The sequence below is a fragment of the Petromyzon marinus genome, chromosome 60, assembly GCF_048934315.1.
Source record: "Petromyzon marinus isolate PM22_M1 ecotype Great Lakes invasive population chromosome 60, UKy_Petmar_22M1.pri1.0, whole genome shotgun sequence".
Lineage (NCBI taxonomy): Eukaryota > Metazoa > Chordata > Hyperoartia > Petromyzontiformes > Petromyzontidae > Petromyzon > Petromyzon marinus.
In genome coordinates, this window is record NC_133726.1 from 6,733,037 (window position 1) to 6,755,529 (window position 22,493).

The following is a 22,493-nucleotide window of genomic DNA, read 5'->3' on the forward strand; positions in this document are numbered from 1 at the left end:
GGTGCTACTGCTGGTGGTGCTACTGCTGGTGATGCTACTGCTGCTACTGCTGGTGGTGCTACTGCTGGTGGTGCTACTGCTGGTGATGCTACTGCTGGTGATGCTACTGCTGCTACTGCTGGTGATGCTACTGCTGGTGGTGCTACTGCTGGTGATGCTACTGTTGGTGATGCTACTGTGGTGATGCTACTGCTGGTGGTGCTACTGCTGGTGGTGCTACTGCTGGTGATGCTACTGCTGGTGATGCTACTGCTGCTACTGCTGGTGATGCTACTGCTGCTACTGCTGGTGGTGCTACTGCTGGTGGTGCTACTGCTGGTGGTGCTACTGCTAGCGCCGCCAGTGGTGACGGTGACAATGAGTGGCTCTGCCCCCCCCCCCCCCCCCGCACACTCCCCCCCCCCCCCCCGGCCGGGCACCTCGCTCAGGTTGTACAGCCCCTTGCTGCTGATCTCGGCGAAGCGCAGGCTGCCACGCAGCTCCAGCGCCGCGGGCTTGGCGAACGGCTTGATGACGGCCGTCTGGTTCTTGGAGCCGCCGCCGCCGCCGCCGCCGCCGTCGCCGCCGTCGCCGTCGCGCGTCCGCACGCGCGCCGAGATGCGCCGCAGGACTCCGACCGTGCGCGAGCGTCCCTCACCGGGCACCCACGAGCTGGACTTGCCGCTGGAGCTTGACGCAGGGAGCGCCGGGGGGGTGGGGGGGGGAGGGGATCGGGGGGGTGGGGTGGGGTGGAGGGGGGTGGGGGGGACGGGGGGGGGCACGGTGCGGGAGAACAAGGATAGAAAGACGATGGACACGTGAGGATCGTACGACGCTGGGCTGTGCGAGATCGGAACCGAAGGCTCGAGTCCGAGGCGGGGGGGGGGGGGGGTTCGGCAACCTTGCGGCTCCAGAGACGCGAGCAGCTCTTGAACGACTGCTTCGTGACGTTGTTGATGGAGGACCGCCGTCCCGAATTCACCAATTGCATCGCGGCTCTTGAAATATTGCTTTTTCTTTCTGAATTCGGAAAGAAATGGCTCTTCTTGTTATTTTGGTTGTCCGCACCCCCTCTCCTGACCTATCTCTTTTTCACTCTTCCCAATTCTGTCTCTGACTCTCTATCTCTGCTGCTGCTGCTGTACGCGAGAGCAGAATGGAATGGCCTGTCACTGTGACAGGTGAGAAAAGAGGCGGCGAACTGGAGATGAACTCCAGTTCGCTACTCGCGGTGTTTGTCGTCAGCTCCCTTCCCCAGGTCCCTGCCCCAGCTCCCTCTGTTCCCAAGCTCCCTTCCTCATCTTCCTTCTCCAGCTCCATTCCCCAATTCCTTTCCTTTCCCAGCTCTCTTCCACAGCTCTCTTCTTCCCCAGCTGCCTTCCTTCCCCAGATTCCTTCCACAGCTTCCTTCCCTACCCAGCTCCCTCCCTTCCCCAGATTCATTCCACAGCTCCCTCGCCCAGCTTCCTTCTCCAGCTCCCTTCCTTCCCCAGCTTCCTTCCACAGCTTCCTTCTCCAGCTCCCTTCCTCCCCCAGCTCCCCATGGTGCAGTTGAGCAGCAGCAGCAGCAGTCTCCACAACCAGCGGCGTAGCTAACGAGAGTGCTGGGAATGCGGCTGCACCCTACGGCCCAAGGGCCGTAGGGTGCCGAGGCGCCGGACTAGACGAGGCGGCAGAGGGCATGGATGGCACGGGGGCACGAGACAAAGGGGTGACCACATTTCAGAATCTCAGAATTTTTATTTATACATTAGAAATTAATACGATGAGCTATAAAGCTTATTTTTTTCCACCAGCGCCCATGACAACCGTGCCACGCCGTTGTCTCATATAAATATTCGTGTTAATTTATAAATTCATTATCAATGGACGCTTAAGTTTTCACGTTCATTGCCCGTTGATGTTGGGGACTGGTGGCGTACACGGGAGTTAATCCACGGTGCTAAGAACCCAGAGCAGCTTGAGATTCGATTCCCATCCACGGCTGACCTCGATGGCATCCGAAACCGATCCCCTGCAGAAGGATCATTAACCGGCAAAACAAAAAAATCACCAGCCTCCTTGTGTCCCCCGAACCAGCCGGCGCTAACGGTGAACCTGGTGAATTTTGCGTCAACCTCTCTGCTGCCTCCCCCAGCCCGCCCGCCCGCCCGCCCTCTGAAGCGAGGCCACCGCCGAGAACATTCCGTCTCGTTGTATATTTATACATCTCTCTGTCACGGGAGCGGATATGATGGGTGAGTGGGTGGGGAGGCGACGGGTTCCGCCGTCCTCTGCCACCCGCGCAGGCCCGACCACCGGTCGCAACGCCGCCCGCGCTCTAAACTACGAAACAATAACGGCCAAAAATTGTCCGAGGTTTATTTCAACCAGGCAAGTGCCCGCTGAGCCTACTCAGCGAAATTTTTCAGACGCGACCCGCCCACCGCAAAATGACCGTGACGCGATCCGCCCGCCCGCCCGCCCGCCCGTCACCGCCCGCCCACCTCTCCGCCGTCGTGGTGGTGGCGCTGCCAGCCTTGGGGGGCTCCTCGGCGGGCGTCGACCTGCGCCGGGGGCAGAAGAGGCCCAGCAGGCTGGAGGAGCGGCTCGTCACTTTGGCGTCACGCACGTGCATGCGCACGACGCTCGACGTGGTGAAGGCGCTGCGCACATTGCGCTCGGGCTTGGCCAGGATGATGTAGACCTTGGGCAGGAACATGCAGCCCAGCACCACGGTGGAGCTGAGGCTCACGCAGAGGCACGTGGTCACGATCTTGTACTTGCTGCCGAAGTAGATAGGCACGAAGGCCAGCCAGATGATGCACGTGGTGTACATGGTGAAGGCGATGTACTTGGCCTCGTTGAAGTTCTCGGGGACGTTGCGAGTCTGAGCGGGGGAGGGAGGGAGGGAGATGGGCAGGTGGGGGGGGGGGTGGGGACGAGCAAAACGACACCAACTCTAAATTTCGATTTAAAGCTTTCGTGACTGCAGGGATTCATCTTCTTGGTTCTTTCGGTAAAGTCACCACGTAGAAGGGAAACAATAAAATAATAAAAAATGAAACATAATAAAATAAAATATTATTTTATGTTTTATTTTTATAAAATAAAATAATATTTAATTTTATTATGTTTTATTTTTTATTATTTTATTATTTCCCTTCTACGTGACTTTACCGAAAGAAGCAAGAAGACACGAACTCTCTCTGTCTCTCTCTCCCCGCTGAAGGCCCTCTCATGGGCCATATTGCTATCATATGCGAGAAGGAGACTCAGACGCAGAGAGAAACGCAGCGATGCATAGAGAGGCACGGAGATGCATGGAGATGCACGACAGACAAGGCCAAAGTTTGTGGCCATGCAATCCGGACGATGGACCACAGAGTAAACCCCACTGTGGTCTGCGCTCCCTTTCAATCGAGGAGGAGGAACCAGCAAAACTACCCGAGCTTCCTGTCTCTGCTGACGCCCTCTCGTCGTGGCTGACATTTAGCTCCGGAACACATTGCCGCTGCAGTCGCGCGCCAGAGCGGAATGACATTTCCGAAAGAGCAATCACCAACGACAGCGCGTCGAACAATTTGGAAGGGACTTTTTCTCGTCGGTAGTAAAACAAGAAAAAAAACAACCCCCCCCCCCTCCTCCTCCCCAGCGACATCATCGTCATCAGCATCAAGAGGCGATTTCAGGAATGCGGGGAACACCATAGAGGAGTGGACACCACCGCAGGAGGTCCAGTTTGCCGTGTCGGGTGGAGGAGGGCCGCACGACACACACACACGAAACTGCCGGTTGATTCGCCGGCCGCTCGGTGGAAACGACAGCGGATGCGCCCCCCCATGCCCCCCTCCCTCCCCCATCCTCTCATGTGACCCCCACCCCGCGCGTGCCCTACACCGTGGCCCGCGCACCTTGAAGGCGTAGTAGGTGCAGCTCATGATGAGGAGGCCGTTGAAGCCGAGAGGGGCCACCATGGCCAGGTTGGAGGTGTTGCAGATGAGGTTCACCTCGCGCAGGCTCGGGTAGTCGAACACCACCTGGGGGGGAGGGGGATGCAGGGAGGGATGGAGGGAGGGATGGAGAGATGGAGGGATGGAGGGATGGAAGAAGGGAGGGAGAGAGGGAGGGAGGAGAAGAGTCACTCCCTACGTGACACTCAACACATTCGTCTATAACGCTGTGGTCTTAAAAGAAAAAAAAACACGTAAGAGGTGACGTGTCGGGCAATGGCACTCATGGAATTTTATTGAAACAAAAATGACAATGTGTAGACATGGCTAAGAGACACCCACATTAACCAGGGTCTCCAAATTATAACACTTTGCTTATACTGTTCCTAGAGTAATAAAGCCAAACAGACACAGAATCTTGCAGACACAGAGTCGCTCCCACATGGTTATGGCCTCTCAGTCTAAAATGTGCCTTCCAACATATTTAAATATTCGAGTACTCGGAGCCTGAGTCCTCATATCCTGAGTCTCGAGACTCAGATACTCAGGGATTGACGAACGGTGATTCTTCGGGTCTTGAGTTCAAATATTCTAAGTTGCAGGGTACGGAGACTCAGGGTGCCAGGTCTCAGAGTCCACTTACACACGGATAATGATTTGTCCGCGGTTTTCATTAATTCGCGATTTGCTTATTTGTTTTTGAGTGTAAATCATTGGCTTTTTAAAAATGCTGTATTTAACTCAATTATAATCAGCACTCGTTCATACAAATGAACGAGATAGATCGTCTGCGTGTAACAAGAGAAACCGAACAAAGATGAGAAAATCAGACGAACACAGGTAATCAATAAGACAATGAGATGAATAGAGTGAAGGAGGCTTGTGCGTCCGTGTGTGTGTGCGCGCAAGTGTGTGTGTGTGCGCACGTGTGTGTGTGACGCACGTGTGTGTGTGTGACGCACGTGTGTGTGCGCGCACGTGTGTGCGCGCGCAAGTGTGTGTGTGTGTGCGCACGTGTGTGTGTGTGTGCGCACGTGTGTGTGTGTATGCGCGCGCATGTGTGTGTGTGTGTGACGCACGTGTGTGTGTGACGCACGTGTGTGTGTGACGCATGTGTGTGTGTGACGCACGTGTGTGTGTGTGTGTGCGCACGTGTGTGTGTGTGTGACGCACGTGTGTGTGTGGGCACGTGTGTGTGTGTGTGCGCACGTGTCTGGGGAACGGTAGTGTAGCGGTTAGCGCGCTGCGCTATGAACCTGGCCACCCGGGTTCGATTCCCGCTCACGGCCAACACCCAGTGACGATGATCTGAACCGGTCCTGGGCCTCCCCCTAGGTCGATTCAGCCTGAAATGAGTACCTGGTGCGGTGTGTAAACATCGCCACTGGAGATACAAAGGCGGTCGGGCGTGGTGCTGGCCACCCACCTCCTCGTGTACCGTTCCGGCCTTCATAGGTGCTCGCTAACAGCACTTGCCCCTACAGTATGTTAAGGCTATACGGGGGATCTTTGTCTTTGTGTGCGTGTGTGTGTGCGCACGTGTGAGTGTGTGCGCGCGTATGTTGTGTGTGTGTGACGCACGTGTGTGTGTGTGTGAGACGCACGTGTGTGTGTGTGTGATACGCACGTGTGTGTGTGAGTGTGTGCGCGCATGTGTGTGTGTGTGTGACGCACGTGTGTGTGTGACGCACGTGTGTGTGTGTGTGTGTGACGCACGGGGAGCGGTAGTGCAGTATTTAGCGCGCTCAGCCTCGAACCCGGCGACCCGAGTTCGATTCCCGCTCATGGCCATCACCAGTGACAATTATCAGAACTGGTCCTGAGCCTCTCCTAGATCGACTCAGGATCAAATGAGTTCCTGACGCGCTGCGTAAAAATCGCCACTATATGGAAGCAAAAGCGACCGGGCGTGGTGCTGGCCGCCCACCCCCTCGCCTTCATATGCGCTACGCGCTAACGCCACTTGCCCCAACAGTTTGTTGAGGCTATACGGGGGGTCTTTGCCTTTGTGCGTGCGTCTATTCACCTGCGGCGTCTCCACCACCACCAGCGCGATCAGGATGCCCAGCTCGACGCACACCAGCAGCGAGGCGATCACCATCTGCATACAAAGACAAAGATCTTCCGTATAGCCTCAAAACAGACTCTTGGGGGCAAGTGCTTATTAGCGAGGTGCCCCTGTGAAGGCGGGCACGAGGGGGTGGGTGGGCAGCCACCACGCGCAGCCGCCTTTGTCTCCATAGCGGCAACACGAACGTGCACCCACGCACCTACGTACACGCACCAACGCACACGCACGCGCTTACGTACACGTACCCTCCTACGTACACGCACGCACCAACGTACACGCACGCACCTACGTACACCCGCGCCCCTACGTACACCCACGCACCTACGTGCACCCACGCACCTACGTACACGCACGTCCCTACGTACACCCACGCACCTACGTACACGCACGCACCTACGTACGCGCACGCGCCTACGTACATCCACACACCTACGTACACCCACGCACCTACGTACACCCACACACCTACGTACACGGACGCGCCTACGTACACCCACGCACCTACGTACACCCACGCACCTACGTACACGCACGCATCGACGTACGCACGCACGCAGCTGCTTAACGATGTCCCTGCCTGACCGTGGCGGTCTGAGCTCCCCCCGGGGGAAGGGGTCAGCGAGCCGGGGTCAAAGACACGCGACCAGGGTCATCGCCTCCGATCAATAACGCGCGACAGCGACTGGGAATTAAACCTCCCTCTGGGTCTCGATGTATGTCTGTGGGTCTATATATGAGTTAGTGGGTCTATCTGTAGGTCTGTGGGTCTCTGTAAGTCTGTGTCTATACATGAGTTTATAGGTCTATCTCTAGGTCTGTGGGTCTCTATGTAAGTCTGTGGGTCTATACATGAGTTAATGGGTCCATATGTAAGTCTGTGGGTCTATATATGAGTGTATGGGTATATATATATATGAGTCGAAGGGTCTATCTGTAAGTCTGTGGGTCTCCATGTCAGTGGTGGTGGTGGGTGGTGGTGGTGAGTGGTGGTGGGGGGTGTTGGTGGTGGTGGGTGGTGGTGGGTGGTGGTGGGTGGTGGGTGGTGGTGGGTGGTGGTGGGTGGTGGTGGGTGGTGGTGGTGGGTGGTGGTGGTGGGTGGTGGTGGTGGTGGTCGTGGTGGGTGGTGGTGGTGGGTGGTGGTGGTGGTGGGGGGTGTTGGTGGTGGTGGGTGGTGGGTGGGTGGTGGTGGGTGGTGGTGGTGGGTGGTGGTGGGTGGTGGTGGTGGGTGGTGGGTGGTGGTGGGTGGTGGTGGTGTCCATCCAAACACTCGAGGGTGGTAACACGGCCCCAGTCGCAAGCGAGTTCGCCGCTTTCCTTGCAAGAGGTTCGCGGTTCGATGCCAGCGGCGGCTGACCTCATTAACACTGCGGTCGGCGTAGTGGCGGTATTAATAATAATATGATCCTCAACAACTGCGTCAGCAGTTCTCCTGCTGTGTTTGTCTCACCTGATGACGGTTGCTTGTGTTGCGATCGAAACGTCGTGATATATTAACTTTCTATCCACGTGACTTTACCGCAAGAACCAAAGCATACTTACGTGCTCGTTGTTAATTGGTCTTATCGATGATTTACCATCTTAAAAAAAAATCTGGTCATGTCTGACAACCCTCCACCCCCCACCCCCCAGAAAGGGCATCTCGTACCCCCAGGGCATGCGTGTACCCCCAGGTTACGAACTACTGAGAAGTGGCCAATACCAACACCGCAGTGTACACGTTTCGCAAATTAAGGGAGGCTGCCAACAGCGGTGTTAATTTTCAGCCACAATGGATGTACATTCCCGAGGTCGCTGGCTCGATTCGATCTCCGGGCGCTGCAGGCGAAACGATTGGGGAGGGGGTAGCGGGGGCTGCGGCTCGTGAATCATTAAACCCACCCCCTTCCACCCGCCTCTGTCCAGCTAGCGGTCAGCCGACGATCGGTAGGTCACGCGTGGCTGGGGTAAAGTGCGGGGCAATCCCACCTCTTCCACGACGTCTCGCCGGCGTGGAAGAGTAGGCCAATTACACACTCGAGAGAGGAGATGCTACTTGCCAGCAGTGGCGCGGGGAAGTCAATGCAGGGCTGCGCTTTTACCTCTGCACTCATTCAGGAGAGTACGGGAATCGCGTATTTTACTCAGCCGGCGATCATCGGCACTGTCACACGGCATGGGACGCAAATGACTCGGTTCACTGACGGCGAGGATCGCGTTCTGTGATCGCAGCGTTGCGCCTTTAGAGCCCCAGCGAAGCCGATGGAGCTGCAGCAGACGACTCTGCGAATTTGATAACAAACAAAAAACCTAAGCACGCAAGTAAAAATTGCTATCAAATTGATTCAGCGAACCAACGTCGACGACGATGATGATGATGATGACGATGACAACGACGCTACCCGGCGATTCAGAATACGAATTTATGCCGGAGGAATCCGATGAGCTATGAAGCTCTTTTTCACAGACACCCAGCAGGTTGTCTCACTCCATCGCTCATCTCCGCCGCTGTCTCTCTCCTTTCACTTCCTCCGCCCTCCTCTGACACGGCACTCTTAGGGTGCGCACAATTTGTAATTGCCATAATTTGGTGGGTGGGTGGGTGGGAGAGGATGGTAGGTGGGGGGCAAGGCTGGGGGGTGATTGAACATTTTCTCTAAATTTAGCGCAGTGACACCTGGCACACCGAGTGCCCCCCTCGCTCGGGAGAACAATGCCGTGGCATATTTTCACGTTGAGCGCCAATTATCGGGTGGTGGCGCGCGGTCTCGGAACCGACAGTCCGCCGCGGGAAGCTTCTAATTACGAGAGAGAGAGGGAGAGAGAGGGGGAGAGAGAGGGAGAGAGAAGGGGAGAGAGAGGGGGAGAGGGAGAGAGAGGGGGAGAGGAGGACAGAGAGAGAGTGCGTCGGTGCACGGGGGAGAGAGTTCAATTGCCCAGGCCTGAGAGGCGCAATCAAAGTGTGGCGGGGTGGGGGGGGTTCACGCAGAGCAAGGGCGCCACGGTGGCTAGGAGATGTTAACTACCTCGCCTGGTATGCAGGAGGTCGTGGGGTCGATCCCGACCCTGAAGATGCCTGCTGCTGAATATTTAGAGTTTTGGTGTCTCTCTCCCGCCGGGTCCTCCGGTTTTTCCCCTCCACATTAAAAATCAACGTGCGTTTAGAGTAATTGGCTGCTAAACATTTGCACACGATGATAAGCTACTTCGTTGAGCTATCATTTGTGGTGGCCACGTCGCTTTGAAAAAGCGATAGGTAGCTCAAGTGAGCCTTAACCTAGTAAAATAGAAAGAATACGAATAATCTAATAAAGCCTCGAAAATCTCAGCCACATCCCCATGAACTCTGATGTTCCTGCGCGTCCAGAGTAGAACAACGCAGACGTCTGGAACATATCAGAATCAGGATATTTATTTATACTGGAGGAATACGATGATCTACAAAACTATTTTTCACGGAGAAACACCTCCTCATTCGAAACACAAACATTATCGCACCACTTCCTAGCTTTGATGTTACTCCTCATGCTCCTACTCAAAGACTGCCGGAACCATCAACTCACCCATTCACTCGCCTACTGACCACAACACTTTCACCCAGTTGTCCTCTGAATCATTCAGATGATCATTGGCAAACTTCAGACGGGCATGTATATGTGCTTTCTTGAGCAGGGGGACTTTGCGGGCGCTGCAGGATTTCAGTCCTTCACGGCGTAGTGTGTTACCAATTGTTTTCTTGGTGACTATGGTCCCAGCTGCCTTGAGATCATTGACAAGATCCTCCCGTGTAGTTCTGGGCTGATTCCTCACCGTTATCATGATCATTGCAACTCCACGAGGTGAAATCTTGCATGGAGCCCCAGGCCGAGGGAGATTGACAGTTCTTTTGTGTTTCTTCCATTTGCGAATAATCGCACCAACTGTTGTCACCTTCTCACAAAGCTGCTTGGCAATGGTCTTGTAGCCCATTCCAGCCTTGTGTAGGTCTACAATCTTGTCCCTGACATCCTTGGAGAGCTCTTTGGTCTTGGCCATGGTGGAGAGTTTGGAATCTGATTGATTGATTGCGTCTGTGGACAGGTGTCTTTTATACAGGTAACAAGGTGAGATTAGGAGCACTCCCTTTAAGAGTGTGCTCCTAATCTCAGCTCGTTACCTGTATAAAGACACCTGGGAGCCAGAAATCTTTCTGATTGAGAGGGGGTCAAATACTTATTCCCCTCATTAAAGTGCAAATCAATTTATAACATTTTTGGCATGCGTTTTTTCCGGATTTTTGTTGTTATTCTGTCTCTCATTGTTCAAATAAACCTACCAGTAAAATTATAGACTGATCATTTCTTTGTCAGTGGGCAAACGTACAAATCAGCAGGGGATCAAATACTTTTTTTCCCTCACTGTACAACATACATACAACATACATACAACATACATGCAACCTACATACAGTCTCGAGACTTCTCATATATCTTTAATTTATGCTCACGCACCTCTTGAACGTCCTTTTCAAGTTCCAACTTGATAGGACTTCGATAATTACGTGTTCCGAACCAAGGGCGGTTGGCGATCTCTGCACCCGCTTCTACCGCCTGTTGTTGCTATTGTTGCTGCTGCTGTTGTTGCTGCTGCTGTTGTTGTTGCTGTTGTTGTTGTTGATTTTGTTGTTGCTGCTGTTGTTGCTACTGCTCTTGCTGTTGTTGCTGTTGATGTTGTTGTTGCTGCTGTTGTTGTTGCTACTGCTGTTGCTGTTGTTGTTGCTGTTGTTATTGTTGATGTTGTTGTTGCTGCTGTTGTTGTTTTTGTTGCTACTGTTGTTGCTGTTGTTGTTGCTGCTGTTGTTGTTGCTACTGCTGTTGCTGTTGTTGCTGTTGTTGCTGTTGTTGTTTCTGTTGTTGTTGCTGTTGTTGCTACTGCTGTTGTTGTTGCTACTGCTGTTGTTGTTGCTGCTGCTGTTGTTGCTGCTGCTGTTGTTGCTCCTGCTGTTGTTGTTGCTACTGCTGCTGTTGTTGTTGTTGTTGCTACAACTCCTTGAAGCCACCAGGATGTGAAACCGCAGGGCCTGCTGGGCCGCCGGCCGAAACTTTCAGGCACTGGTTCCAAATTTTCTCGAGAGTGAATGATGAAAATCGGCGATGTTTGTGCGTAATATAAAAATACACTTTTTTTCGTAATATTCAAAAAAAAATAACAATAAAATTGTCGTAACAAATTAATAAAAATACGGTCTGCTTATGAAAAAAAACGTTGTAAAAAAGTATCGAGTAATTATAATTCAAGTGCCTCTCATTGCGCACGGTACGCCAAAGATGCGCGTTGATGTTTCAGTCCATTACGCGACTAATTATCCAACCGGGAGCTCAAGAGAGGACGAAAAACAAATATCCCAGATTCACAAAATGAAATGGAACTGTCACCGAAAAGCGGTTCATTATCGCGCATTTGCTGACGGCAATTATGAGGGGCAGATACCCTTCGATGAAAATGGAGGGATTATATACAGAATCTGTGCTTCCACTTAACAATGCTGTGGCCTCTCTCATTGAATAATGTACGCTGTGCAGGGCAAAGTGCTGTTAGGGAGCACTGGTTGTGGGAAGCCTAGAGCTTCAATATCTGGCAGCTCACCAGAATCGGTGGTGAGATGTTAACTCCCTCGCCTGGTATGCAGGAGGTCGTGGCTTCGATCCCGACCCTGACGCCTGCCGTATATTTGGAGTTTACGCGTCTCTCTCCGCGTGGTCGCGTGGATGTTTCTGAGGATCGCCCTGTTTTCCCTCGCACATTTAGAATGAACGTGCGTTTAGATTATTTGGCTGCTATACATTTGCACGTGATAAACCACTTCGTCGAGTTATCATTTGTGACCCGGTCGCTTCTGATCAAAAGAGCTATAGAGCTCATTGGGCCTTCCATACCTGGTAAAACAAAAAAATAGATAGTTTAAATAGTTTGTTTTTAAATTGGTCCGGGCGAGCCTGACTCTGCCGATGAGACATTGAATGTCGAAACCGGTCCAGCCGTTGTGCTTGCGTTAAACCAATGCTGCTGATACTGTGCACTCCACGTGGGTCATATAGGACGTGTCAAAATAAAAAAAAAACTTTCATTCTTTTTTCTGTATGTTAGAAGGACAGAGACGGGAAGGATTGTCTGATTGTCTCTTTTGTTTTGCAGTCGGCTCGGTGCGGCACCGGGCTCAGGAAATACAATAGCGAGTGATTGTACACTTATTTTATGGGTGGATGTTTGGGTGGACGGGCAGTTGGGCGATCGAGTTGGTGGCTGGGCGGTTGGCCTGGTGTCAGCGGCGAGCGATATCCGGACGCGCCACTACTGCATCCGAACGCGCGGCCACCTGAGTTCCATTCCCAGCCACGTCCAACGTCGGCGGGCGAGAGAGCGAGCAACATCCGGACACACGCCACTGCGACCGCGCTTACGACCGCACGGTCAGCCGAGTTCGAATCTCGACCACGTCCAGTCAACGACATCGGGCGAGAGGGCGGGCCGGAGCGGGCCTCTCACCTGTGCACAGGCGCTCATGAAGCGCGGCTTGCGCGTGCAGATCTTCTTCTTGCTGCCGGCGAGGATGCGCGCGATGCGGTTCGTCTTGGTGACGAGCGCCGAGTACATGGCCGAGGAGGCGAGCCCCACGGCGATGCGCTGCACGTAGCAGCCGGCGCGCGTCGGGCGCGACACGAGCGCGAAGGTGCACGCGTAGCCGAGGCCGGCGCCCGCCAACACCATGAGGCACAGCTCGCGGCTCGACGACTTGACGACGGGCGTGTCGCGGAACGCCACGAAGACGAGCGCCACGAAGGCCGTGGCGAGGAGGCCCGCGCACGCGAAAGCCACCGCCGCCAATGCCTCCGCGTCGCCCCACTGCAGGTAGTAGACGGGGATCTCCACGCAGCCTGCCGGGAAGCAGCGGAGTAACGCGGGTCCAGAGAGGGCGTGGGTGGCGGCGGGGTGGGGAGATGAGTAAGAGGGCTCGGCGCGGTACAGCAGGATCATAAGCAGCACCAGCAGCATCATCAGCATGAGCAAGCGTCATCATCAGCAGGGTCACGTGCAGCATCATCAACAGCAGCAGCAGCAGCATCATCAGCAGCAGCAGCAGCATTGTCAGCATCATCGTCAGCAGCAGCACCATCATCAGCAGCATCATTATCATCATCAACAGCATCATCATCATCAGCAGCATCGTCAGCATCATCAACAGCATCATAATTATCAGAAACAGCACCGTCAGCATCATCGTCAGCAGCAGCAGCAGCAGCATCATCAGCAGCATCGTCAGCATAATCAACAGCATCATCATCATCACCAGCATCGTCAGCATCATCAACAGCATCATCATTATCAGCAGCAGCATCGTCAGCATCATCGTCAGCAGCAGCAGCAGCATCATCATCAGCAGCATCGTCAACATCATCATCATCATCAGCAGCAGCACCACGTGATTGTGCAACCTTTGAGGTCGTGGTCCGGCCAGGAGCCCTGGCGGCACGCCAAGCAGGTGAAGTCGTCCTGCACGATCTCGTTGTCCTTGCACGGCGTGCACACCCAGCAGCAGCTCAGCTCGCCCTTCCGGATCACCTGGCGGTCGGAGCCGCCGACCGAAAAGCACACAAAGGCAAAGATACCCCGTTGAGCATCAACAGAATGTTGGGGCAAGTGCTGTTAGCGAGCACCTTCGAAGGCCGGCACGGCACACGAGGGGGTTGGTGGCCAACACCACGCCCGGCCGCCTTTGTCTCCCTAATAGCGACTTTTGCACACCACACCAGGTACTGATTTGAGACTAAGAGAGGTCCAGGACCGGTTCAGATAATCGTCAGTGTTGAATCTATGGGGCAGTGTTTAGTCTATGGAGCAGTACTGAGTCTATGGGCAGTGTTGAGTCTATGGAGCAGTGTTGAGTCTATGGGAAAGTGTTGAGGCTATGGATCAGTGTTGAGTCTGAGGAAGTGGTGAGTCTATGGGGCAGTGTTGAGTCTATGGGGCAGTGTTGAGTCTATGGGCAGTGTTGAGTCTATGAGGCAGTGCTGAGTCTATGTGTAATGTTGAGTCTATGGTGATGTGATGAGTCTATGGGGCAGTGTTGAGTCTATGGGGCAGTGTTGAGTCTATGGGCAGAGTTGGGTCTATGGGTAGTGTTGAGTCTATGGGGCAGTGTTGAGTCTATGGGGCAGTGTTAAGTCTATGGGGTAGTGCTGAGTCTATGGGGCAGTGATGAGTCTATGGGACAGTCTTAATTCTATGGGGCAGCGTTGAGTCTATGGGGCAGTGCTTAGTCTATGGGCAGTGTTGAGTCTATAGGGCAGTACTGAGTCTTTGGGGCAGTGTTGAGTCTATGGGGCAGCGTTGAGTCTATGGGCATTGTTGAGTCTATGGGGCAGTGCTGAGTCTATGGGGCAGTGCTGAGTCTATGGGGCAGTGTTGAGTCTATGGGGCAGTGCTGAGTCTATGGGGCAGCGTTGAGTCTATGGGGCAGCGTTTCGCGCACCACCCACCCGTATCTGCCCGCGGCCGCACGCCTCGCTGCACACCGACTTGACGCCGATGCTGCGGTTGGGCCACATGATGCGGTCCTCCATGCGCAGCTCCCCGTTCTCCCAGCTGCCCACCTTCTCGTAGCTGTAGCTGTCCTGGCTGGTCTCCTGCAGGTTCATGATGTCGTAGCTGCAGACGCACAAGGTGGGGGGGGGGGGGGGGGGGGTGTGGGCACACGCGACGACCACACGGGAATCGCTGTCAGTCCGACTGAACGTCAATGAACCACGTGAAGGAATAGGAACCACGTGGCAGTGTAGGAACCACGTGCCGCTGGGGAATCACGTGCCGGTGTTGGAACCACCTGCCAGCATTGGAACCGCGTGCCGGTGTGGGACCGCGTGGCTGCGTGGGAACCGCGTCGTGTGTTAGGAACCACGTGCCGCTGTGGAACGACGTTCCGGCATATGAACCACGTGCCAGCAATATAATGTGTGGCTGCGTAGGAAACACTTGGCAGAATAGGAACCACGTGACTGCGTGGGAAACACGTCCTGTCTTAGGAACCACGTGCCAGCATTGGAACACGTGCCGGCGTAGGAGCCACGTGCCAGCGTTGGAGCACGTGGTTGCGTAAGTACCACGTGGCAGAATAGGAACCGCGTAGCTGCGTGGGAACCACGTCCTGTCTTAGGAACCATATGCCAGCATTGGAACACGTGGCGGCATAGGAACCACGTGCCAGCAGTGGAGCACGTGGTTGCGTAGGAACCACGTGGTTGCGTAGGAACCACGTGGCGGCAGTTGGATTTGATCGTCACAAAGACAGGTACAGGTGCGGCTCTGCAAGAAGAAGAAGAACAGGACGAAGCATGCAGGAATGTGTTCCTCATTTTTTTTCTTCCACTCAGCTTATTTAAACCCCAAGTCTCCCTTGAGAAGGGGTCACCCGCGGTCTCGAAAGGGCTCGTACGCGAGGAATATATAAAGGTCACCTGGCTGTCCATCTCAATATCTGCAGTGGCCCCGTGACGGGAGAGCGTGATTGGTTGGCGCGGCGGGCAAAGCGAGCAGCAGCAACAACAGGCTTCGAGTCAGCGCCGCGGTCATCCGTCAAGCGCCGTTGGCCATCGGAGCAGTTCAGCAAATACTCTGCAGCTTTATCTGCGGGACCCTTTATGCAAGTGTAGTATCGCGATGACGAGATGTTAACCACCTCGACCGGTACGCACGAGGTCGTGGGTTCGATCCCGATCCCGACCCTGGCGCCTGCTGTAGGTTTGGAGTTTTCGTGTCTCTTTCCCCGTGGTCACGTGGATTTTTTTCTGAAAAAAACGAGCTGTATAGCTCAGTGGGCTTTACCTGGTAAAATAAAAAAAAATAGTTTAGTTCTCTTAGTTTATATCTTAACATGTGTTTAATTGCCGGGGAGGGTAAAGTAATTTTTGTGTTTGCTAAATACCACGTATGCATTATTTACACCACGAACACCACCGCCGCAAAAATGTTGACGCTTTGCGTGTCCCGCTCTGTCGGGACTCTTAAGGTGCCACGGGATATTTTTGTTTACGGCTGCTCGCGACGTGCGTGCCCATTGCGGCGTGGTTCAGATTTTCGGATTCGTTCCGTCTGATTGGATGTCGTCACGTTTTCAGCTGCAGCCGCCGCCGCCGCCGCCGCTGCTGCTGTTGTTGTTGTTGTGCCGATAGCGTTTCCTGTCTTGGGTATTTATAATCCACGACGGTTTGCTTTTGGTGGGGTTTAAGAGGCCTTTTTTTGGCAGAACAACGTCACGCTGAACGTGTCAATTTGTGGTCCTTTTGCAAATTGTCCGCCGTTATATAGTAATGTTTGGGTTTTTGTCGAGGCACCGTGATTCATGATAGCGTTGGTATTTATCACACCCCCCCCCCCCCCTTACTCCCTTTTCTTTCACTCCCTCGCCTCCCACCCCCTTGCTGTGTTGAACTTCTTTATAACGGTGTTGCCGCTGCACACACACCTTGTTACTTTGTTATATAATAGACCTGGGCTGGCTGAGAAAAAAATATATATATGATCGGTGGATATTTTTTATTTGCCTACAGTGCAAAAAAACAAAAGAGGTGGTTACTCCAAATTCTCACTAAGCACGGTGCTTACGGTCTAACTTATATTCCGTCCTGTGCGATCGATGACTCTCTTTGTAGCACGCTTGCCCCTCCTCGGGGTCAACGCAGAGGGCTCGCGGTTTGACTCCGGCTCAGGACAGCCTCGTTGCTCACCGCGATGCGCTTCGGTCTGCTTGCCAGCGGACGTTAAAGACCCCCCCCACCACCCCGGGTCCCCTCCCCCCGCCCCCTCCCCCTCTGTCGTGAAACCACCGGGTAGTGTCCGTAAACCACACAGCCACTTCGGTTGATCGCCTTGGCGCGATGAGAATGGACCGGATATGAAATGCACCGCATCTTTGCTCATCATCATCATCGTCGTTATTCTTTTTTTTCATAATGAAGACATTTTTTTTTGCTGTTGTTATGGTTTTGGGTTAGTTCGCGTCAATATAAATGTGTGGTTAACCCACCACCACCCGACACAACCGTTTAGTAAGGTTTGACACATTTATATTTACGCGATGTAATCTAACCGCCACCCCTCCCCCCCCCCTTATTATGAATTACATCGGTCGCGAAAGACTCCGTGTTAAACTCATCAACATGAGTGTCGTTGTCCCGGATAACCGGGCAAAAAAAAACCGGAGTGCACAATTGAGCATTTTCCCGGTTGTGTCGCCCGTCCCCTTTGTCCCCTGTTCCACGCGGCTCTACCCGCCCGCGAGAGACGCGCGGCCGAGCCGAGGCTGGATAGAGGTCGTCCGCGAACGCCGACCCACGCTCGCGAAAAATAATCTGACGGAGAGCGCGAATCTCTCTCTCTCTCTCGCGCGCGCGCGTCCCACGCACGCGCCAACAACCTCCCTTGGGCCAGCGGTGACCGAGGAATTGCGTTGAGGGGGCGAGGGAGCGGGGGAATTCATTAGCATTTAAATAACGAGCACAAACCGCTGGCGACACCATCAGCATGCCACTTCCTCTAGCGTTGCCGCACGACAAAACAACCATCATCTCCACTAGCGACCACCGCCCATCGTCACCCAGTGGGGTGGCTATCGAGTGTGCAGGCGGTGCAACTGCACCGAGAGAAGTTTGACTGGAGGCTTCAACGGAAATCATTGAACGCGAGAGCGCATGCAGGGGGGAGGTATTAGTGAATTGAGAGGCAGAGGAGAGTGCGTGGAGGGGAGTAGAGAGTGAGATGGCAGGGGAGAGGAAGGAGAGTGCGTGGAGGGGAGTAGAGAGCGAGACGAGAGTTAGAAGAGTGTGTGGCGTGGGAGTAGAGTGAGATGAGAGGTAGGAGAGTGCGTGGAGGGGAGTAGAGAGTGAGACGAGAGTTAGAAGAGTGTGTGGCGTGGGAGTAGAGTGAGATGAGAGGTAGGAGAGTGTGTGGCGTGGGAGTAGAGTGAGATGAGAGGTAGGAGAGTGCGTGGAGGGGAGTAGAGAGCGAGACGAGAGTTAGAAGAGTGTGTGGCGTGGGAGTAGAGTGAGATGAGAGGTAGGAGAGTGTGTGGAGGGGAGTAGAGAGTGAGACGAGAGTTAGAAGAGTGTGTGGTGTGGGAGTAGAGTGAGATGAGAGGTAGGAGAGTGTGTGGCGTGGGAGTAGAGTGAGATGAGAGGTAGGAGAGTGCGTGGAGGGGAGTAGAGAGTGAGACGAGAGTTAGAAGAGTGTGTGGTGTGGGAGTAGAGTGAGATGAGAGTTAGAAGAGTGTGTGGTGTGGGAGTAGAGTGAGATGAGAGGTAGGAGAGTGTGTGGAAGGTGAGTAGAGTGAGATGAGAGGTAGGAGAGTGTGTGGAAGGTGAGTAGAGTGAGATGAGAGGTAGGAGAGTGCGTGGAAGGTGAGTAGAGTGAGATGAGAGGTAGGAGAGTGTGGCGTGGGAGTAGAGTGAGATGAGAGGTAGGAGAGTGTGTGACGTGGGAGTAGAGTGAGATGAGAGGTAGGAGAGTGCGTGGAAGGTGAGTAGAGTGAGGTGATCTCAACACGTGGGTTCCTTGAGGGCCCTCAATATTCGTGACCCATGGGCCCTCTGGCCTGGCCTGCCAGCGGCGCTGGACGGGGGCACCGTCGACACGGGAGCCACTTTCCTCGCTGAAGCGAGCTTCAGATATATAATCTCAGTCAATTTGCAATTAAATACATTCTAATAATACTTCAAACGAGAGTGCGATCGCGTGAAAGAAAAAAACAACAACCTAAATATACGCACAGTATGATGCCGCTTTGAACAAACAATATACTATGTCAACAATATCCGAGGAATCGTCGTCGGTATACATATATATTTTTTGCTTTGTTTACAACAGCACCCTCGCTCCATGGAAACTTCCAGGATCCTCTCACCTCCAACTGGGTGCTCTGTGGTCAGCGGTGGAAACAGATTCCGCATTCGCCACGGCGGGGTGCCGAGTGCGTTCCGCCGGTGAGATCGGAGAGGCACAGAAAGCCCAGCGCTCTGGCGTGGCACCACGGGGCGCTGCGGCGATAATGTCAGCGAGACTGCGACGGGATAGCCGACCTTGCTGATATTATCCGCATCAGATGGCGCACATCCACATCAGATCGCGTTAATATAAACGTGTCGGTCAACCCGCGGCCACCACCCGACAATGGGCGATTAGTAAGGTTGGTCACGCAAACACAAAACATGCCAAATATGCGACTAGCTTCAGCAGTGTGCTGGAGAGTAAATCCACAAAACGACGCTTTGCAATTCAAGTACGGTGACGTTTCGCCAGCAATTACAACAACGACAACAACCAGCATCATCAGACGACGAGACACAGAGACGTGCAGAATTCCACCCGATGGTTTCGGTTTGAAATAGTGATGTCGTCACTTGTGAGCCAATCAGGTGCGACCGTCAGAGTGGAGGGGGATCATGTTACGTGGCACAAATTACAAAGGATCGTCTGATATTAGCCAATAAAATGAATCGTCCAGAGGATCATTACTCGATCGACGGATCGATTGCCAATTAATCGACTATATGAACAAATTAACGTAAAAAAACCCGTAAAAGTCGAACATCCATACCGTTGTTTTTGTTGCGATGTGTGAACCGCCGAATGTAATTTAAAATAAATAGAAATGGGCTGCCCGATCGACTTTGAGCCGGGTGCCAGATCGACTGAGCGGAATCGACAACAGTTGACCTTCGAATCACGATCCACACACAATCGTATATGGTGGGGGGGGGGGCAAATCTCTGATCGGTGATTTCGATAGATTTTATCCTGAGAACGATTGTTTAAGGGGTCTTTATAACGTCGTTAACAATCATTATTATTCTATTACAGCGCCCGCTCGCTCTTCCTGCGCGGTGCGTCTGACGGCCGCTCTGCCAATGGGTGCTCGCGTTGTGCACTCAGCAATAATGATAAAATAAATACCAATTTAGTTTTTTTTTACCAGGTGTAAAAAGCCCCACTGAGCTGTGTGGGTCTTTTTTTGTTTGTTTCAGAAGCGACCTGGCTATCACGAATTATTTCCTCAACGAAGTGGCTTACCGTTGTGATTCTAAATGTGGAGGAGGCAAAAAAAAACACCAGAGGATCCAAACTTCAAATGAACCTTATGGTGGTAGCCCGGGGAGGATCATTGTAGTCCCATAGTCGCCCCGGCTCTCGCACAGTCTCCGTGATGCAGTCAGTTTTAGTCTGTCGATGGTCGGCGATGCGGCAATCGACTCATCTCAGGACGAGCTGTACTCACGATGCACGATTCAGAGTTGAATTTTTCGATAATGGGATTTTTTTATGCTGATGTTTGGCGTTTCGACATGGCGGAGTGGAACCGATTTCGAATTGATTGGTGCCCCAGTCGCGGAGTGAAGTAACACCCCTGGACAAAAAAAAATAGTGTCCCAGAAATAAAATATTCAATTGCCTCGGCCATTTAGTATTTTTTGGAACCCCGGGGTATCGCCATAAGGATCACGTGTTCATGTTAAACGGTTTTTGGGTTAGGTCGCGTAAGTATAAACGTGTAGGACCCCTCCACCACCCGACACAGCCAATAAGTCTTGATTTGAAGCTTTCGTGACTGTAGGAATCCATACTCTTTGGTTCTTTCGCTAAAGTCACGTAGGTAGAAAATAAAATAAATCACGACGTTTCGACCGCTTGTGTTGCAATTGAAACGTCGTGATTTATTTTATTTTATACCTACGTCACGTTACCGAAAGAACCAAAGAGTACAGGCAGTAAGGTTTGTCACGTAAGCAACGCGTCAATTAGTTACTACTTCAGCCCACCGGTGTGCTGGAGGGTAAATCCACAACATTTACAATGTAAATAAGACGTTTCGCTGGTAATTACTTCCAACATCTGGCAAATTATGTTACGACACATTTAATTATTTACGCGATCTAGCATGAAAAAAAACCTTTATTAGGAATAATATTGGTCGCGAAAGACTCCGTGTGAAACTCCAAATATATAGCATGCGCCAGGGTCTGGATGGAAACCCAGGTGCTCCTGTCTAACCAGGCGAGGGAGTTAACGTCGCTGCGCCGCGTGTATTTCATGTTTCACACATCCCATCAGCAACACCGCGCGGCCTTCTGGGAGCGCACCACTTGAGCGGCGTTTTTTTTTAAATGTAGCACCGGGCTTATAACGTCGAGCGGTATTCTCATCGGCTGGGTTTCAAGTCGTGCCGCGTGCGAAATCCAACCACGCGCGACCAAAGTCATTTCTGCCATCGTCATCATCAACATCATCGTCATCATCATCATCGTCGTTGTCGTTGTGCGTCCGTCCGTGTTATCGCAGCCGGCGACGTACAAGTTAAAACGTCCGCCGCCGCCGGGGCGAAACATTTGGCAATATCCACGCGGGGGACACGGGGGAACGAGGCCTCCCGCATGGACAGCCAGCACGCGGCCAGCCAGATGAAGCCGGAGACGGTGAAGCGAAAACACGTGGCTGACCCCCCCACCCAGCCACGTGGCTGACCCCCCCCCCCCTGCCACGTCGCCCCCTCCACTCCCCCGCCAAGGATATAGCCCCCCCGCTCGTCCGCCCGCCCGCCCGCCCGCCCGCTAGCTCGTAAGGGTCGCTTAATAATTAAACAAAATAACCACCAGAACATGTCGTGAACAAGCCGCATGCAATTTTAATGGGGGGGGGGAGGAGGGAGGGGAGGGGGCATCTTTCACACACATCTTTCTCAAGAGTACAGGGGAGCTGACACGCCGTTGTTGGTTATCGTTGTTGTTGTTGTTTTGTTTTTGTTGTTGCTGGCAAAACGTGGCGGGGGGTAGGGGTGGAGGGAGGTTTTCTGCTGCGCGCTCCGAGAGAGGAGAGATTAAAGAGCGGCGCGCCTTTCGTTTTCCTCCGGCTCATCCCGTGACGAGTCGCCTCCGTGGCGAAAGCCGACGATGATTTGACTTGCTGGAGTTTGCGCGTCGGACCCAGGAGCCACATCTACCAGGGAGGGCCCTTGCCTATGAACGTCTGGCAGTTCACGTGCGTTGAACCGATGGTTCACGCAAGCCTGACTCCGCTGCTGATGCACTGGATGTTGAAACAGTTGCATAGTTTGATTTTTAAATCAATGGTTCAAGCAAGCCTAGCTTGAACAAGCAAGAGTATCTTGCTTGAAACCTAGCTGCTGGTGAAAGACTGAATGTTGACATGTTATTATAGATTGCAAAGTTGCAACGATTAGAATTCGACAAACTCTTTGAGCCATCTCTATTCATCCCTGGGCATACAGCAAAGCATGAAAATGACAGAATTAACGTGCATAACGCAGTTAAAATGTTACAGAAAAAACCGATATCTCGATAATCGTCACGATGTGACAACTGTCATTTGTGGTCATGTTGAGTCTGAAAAATAAGCTAATAGCTCAGTGGACTTTACCTGCTAAAATAAACATGGAGATATATACAGTGATTTGCTTAGCTTCATTATAACTATCACTCTTATCGTGTTTTGCA

The 22,493-nt window shown here is 53.1% G+C and overlaps 1 protein-coding gene across 1 annotated transcript in view; it reads right to left on the reverse strand.

Moving 5' to 3' along the window:
* LOC116955616 (metabotropic glutamate receptor 1-like) overlaps positions 1-22,493 on the reverse strand; it is a 129,424-nt gene that overhangs the window by 12,081 nt on the left and 94,850 nt on the right. The window contains exons 5-11 of the mRNA XM_032976775.2: positions 14,475-14,643; positions 13,431-13,557; positions 12,484-12,872; positions 5,938-6,012; positions 3,873-3,998; positions 2,466-2,848; positions 420-669 (exon numbers count right to left, since the gene is read on the reverse strand). Coding sequence (XP_032832666.2) covers positions 420-669; positions 2,466-2,848; positions 3,873-3,998; positions 5,938-6,012; positions 12,484-12,872; positions 13,431-13,557; positions 14,475-14,643 — 1,519 coding nt within the window. The remainder of the gene's footprint in view (positions 1-419; positions 670-2,465; positions 2,849-3,872; positions 3,999-5,937; positions 6,013-12,483; positions 12,873-13,430; positions 13,558-14,474; positions 14,644-22,493) is intronic.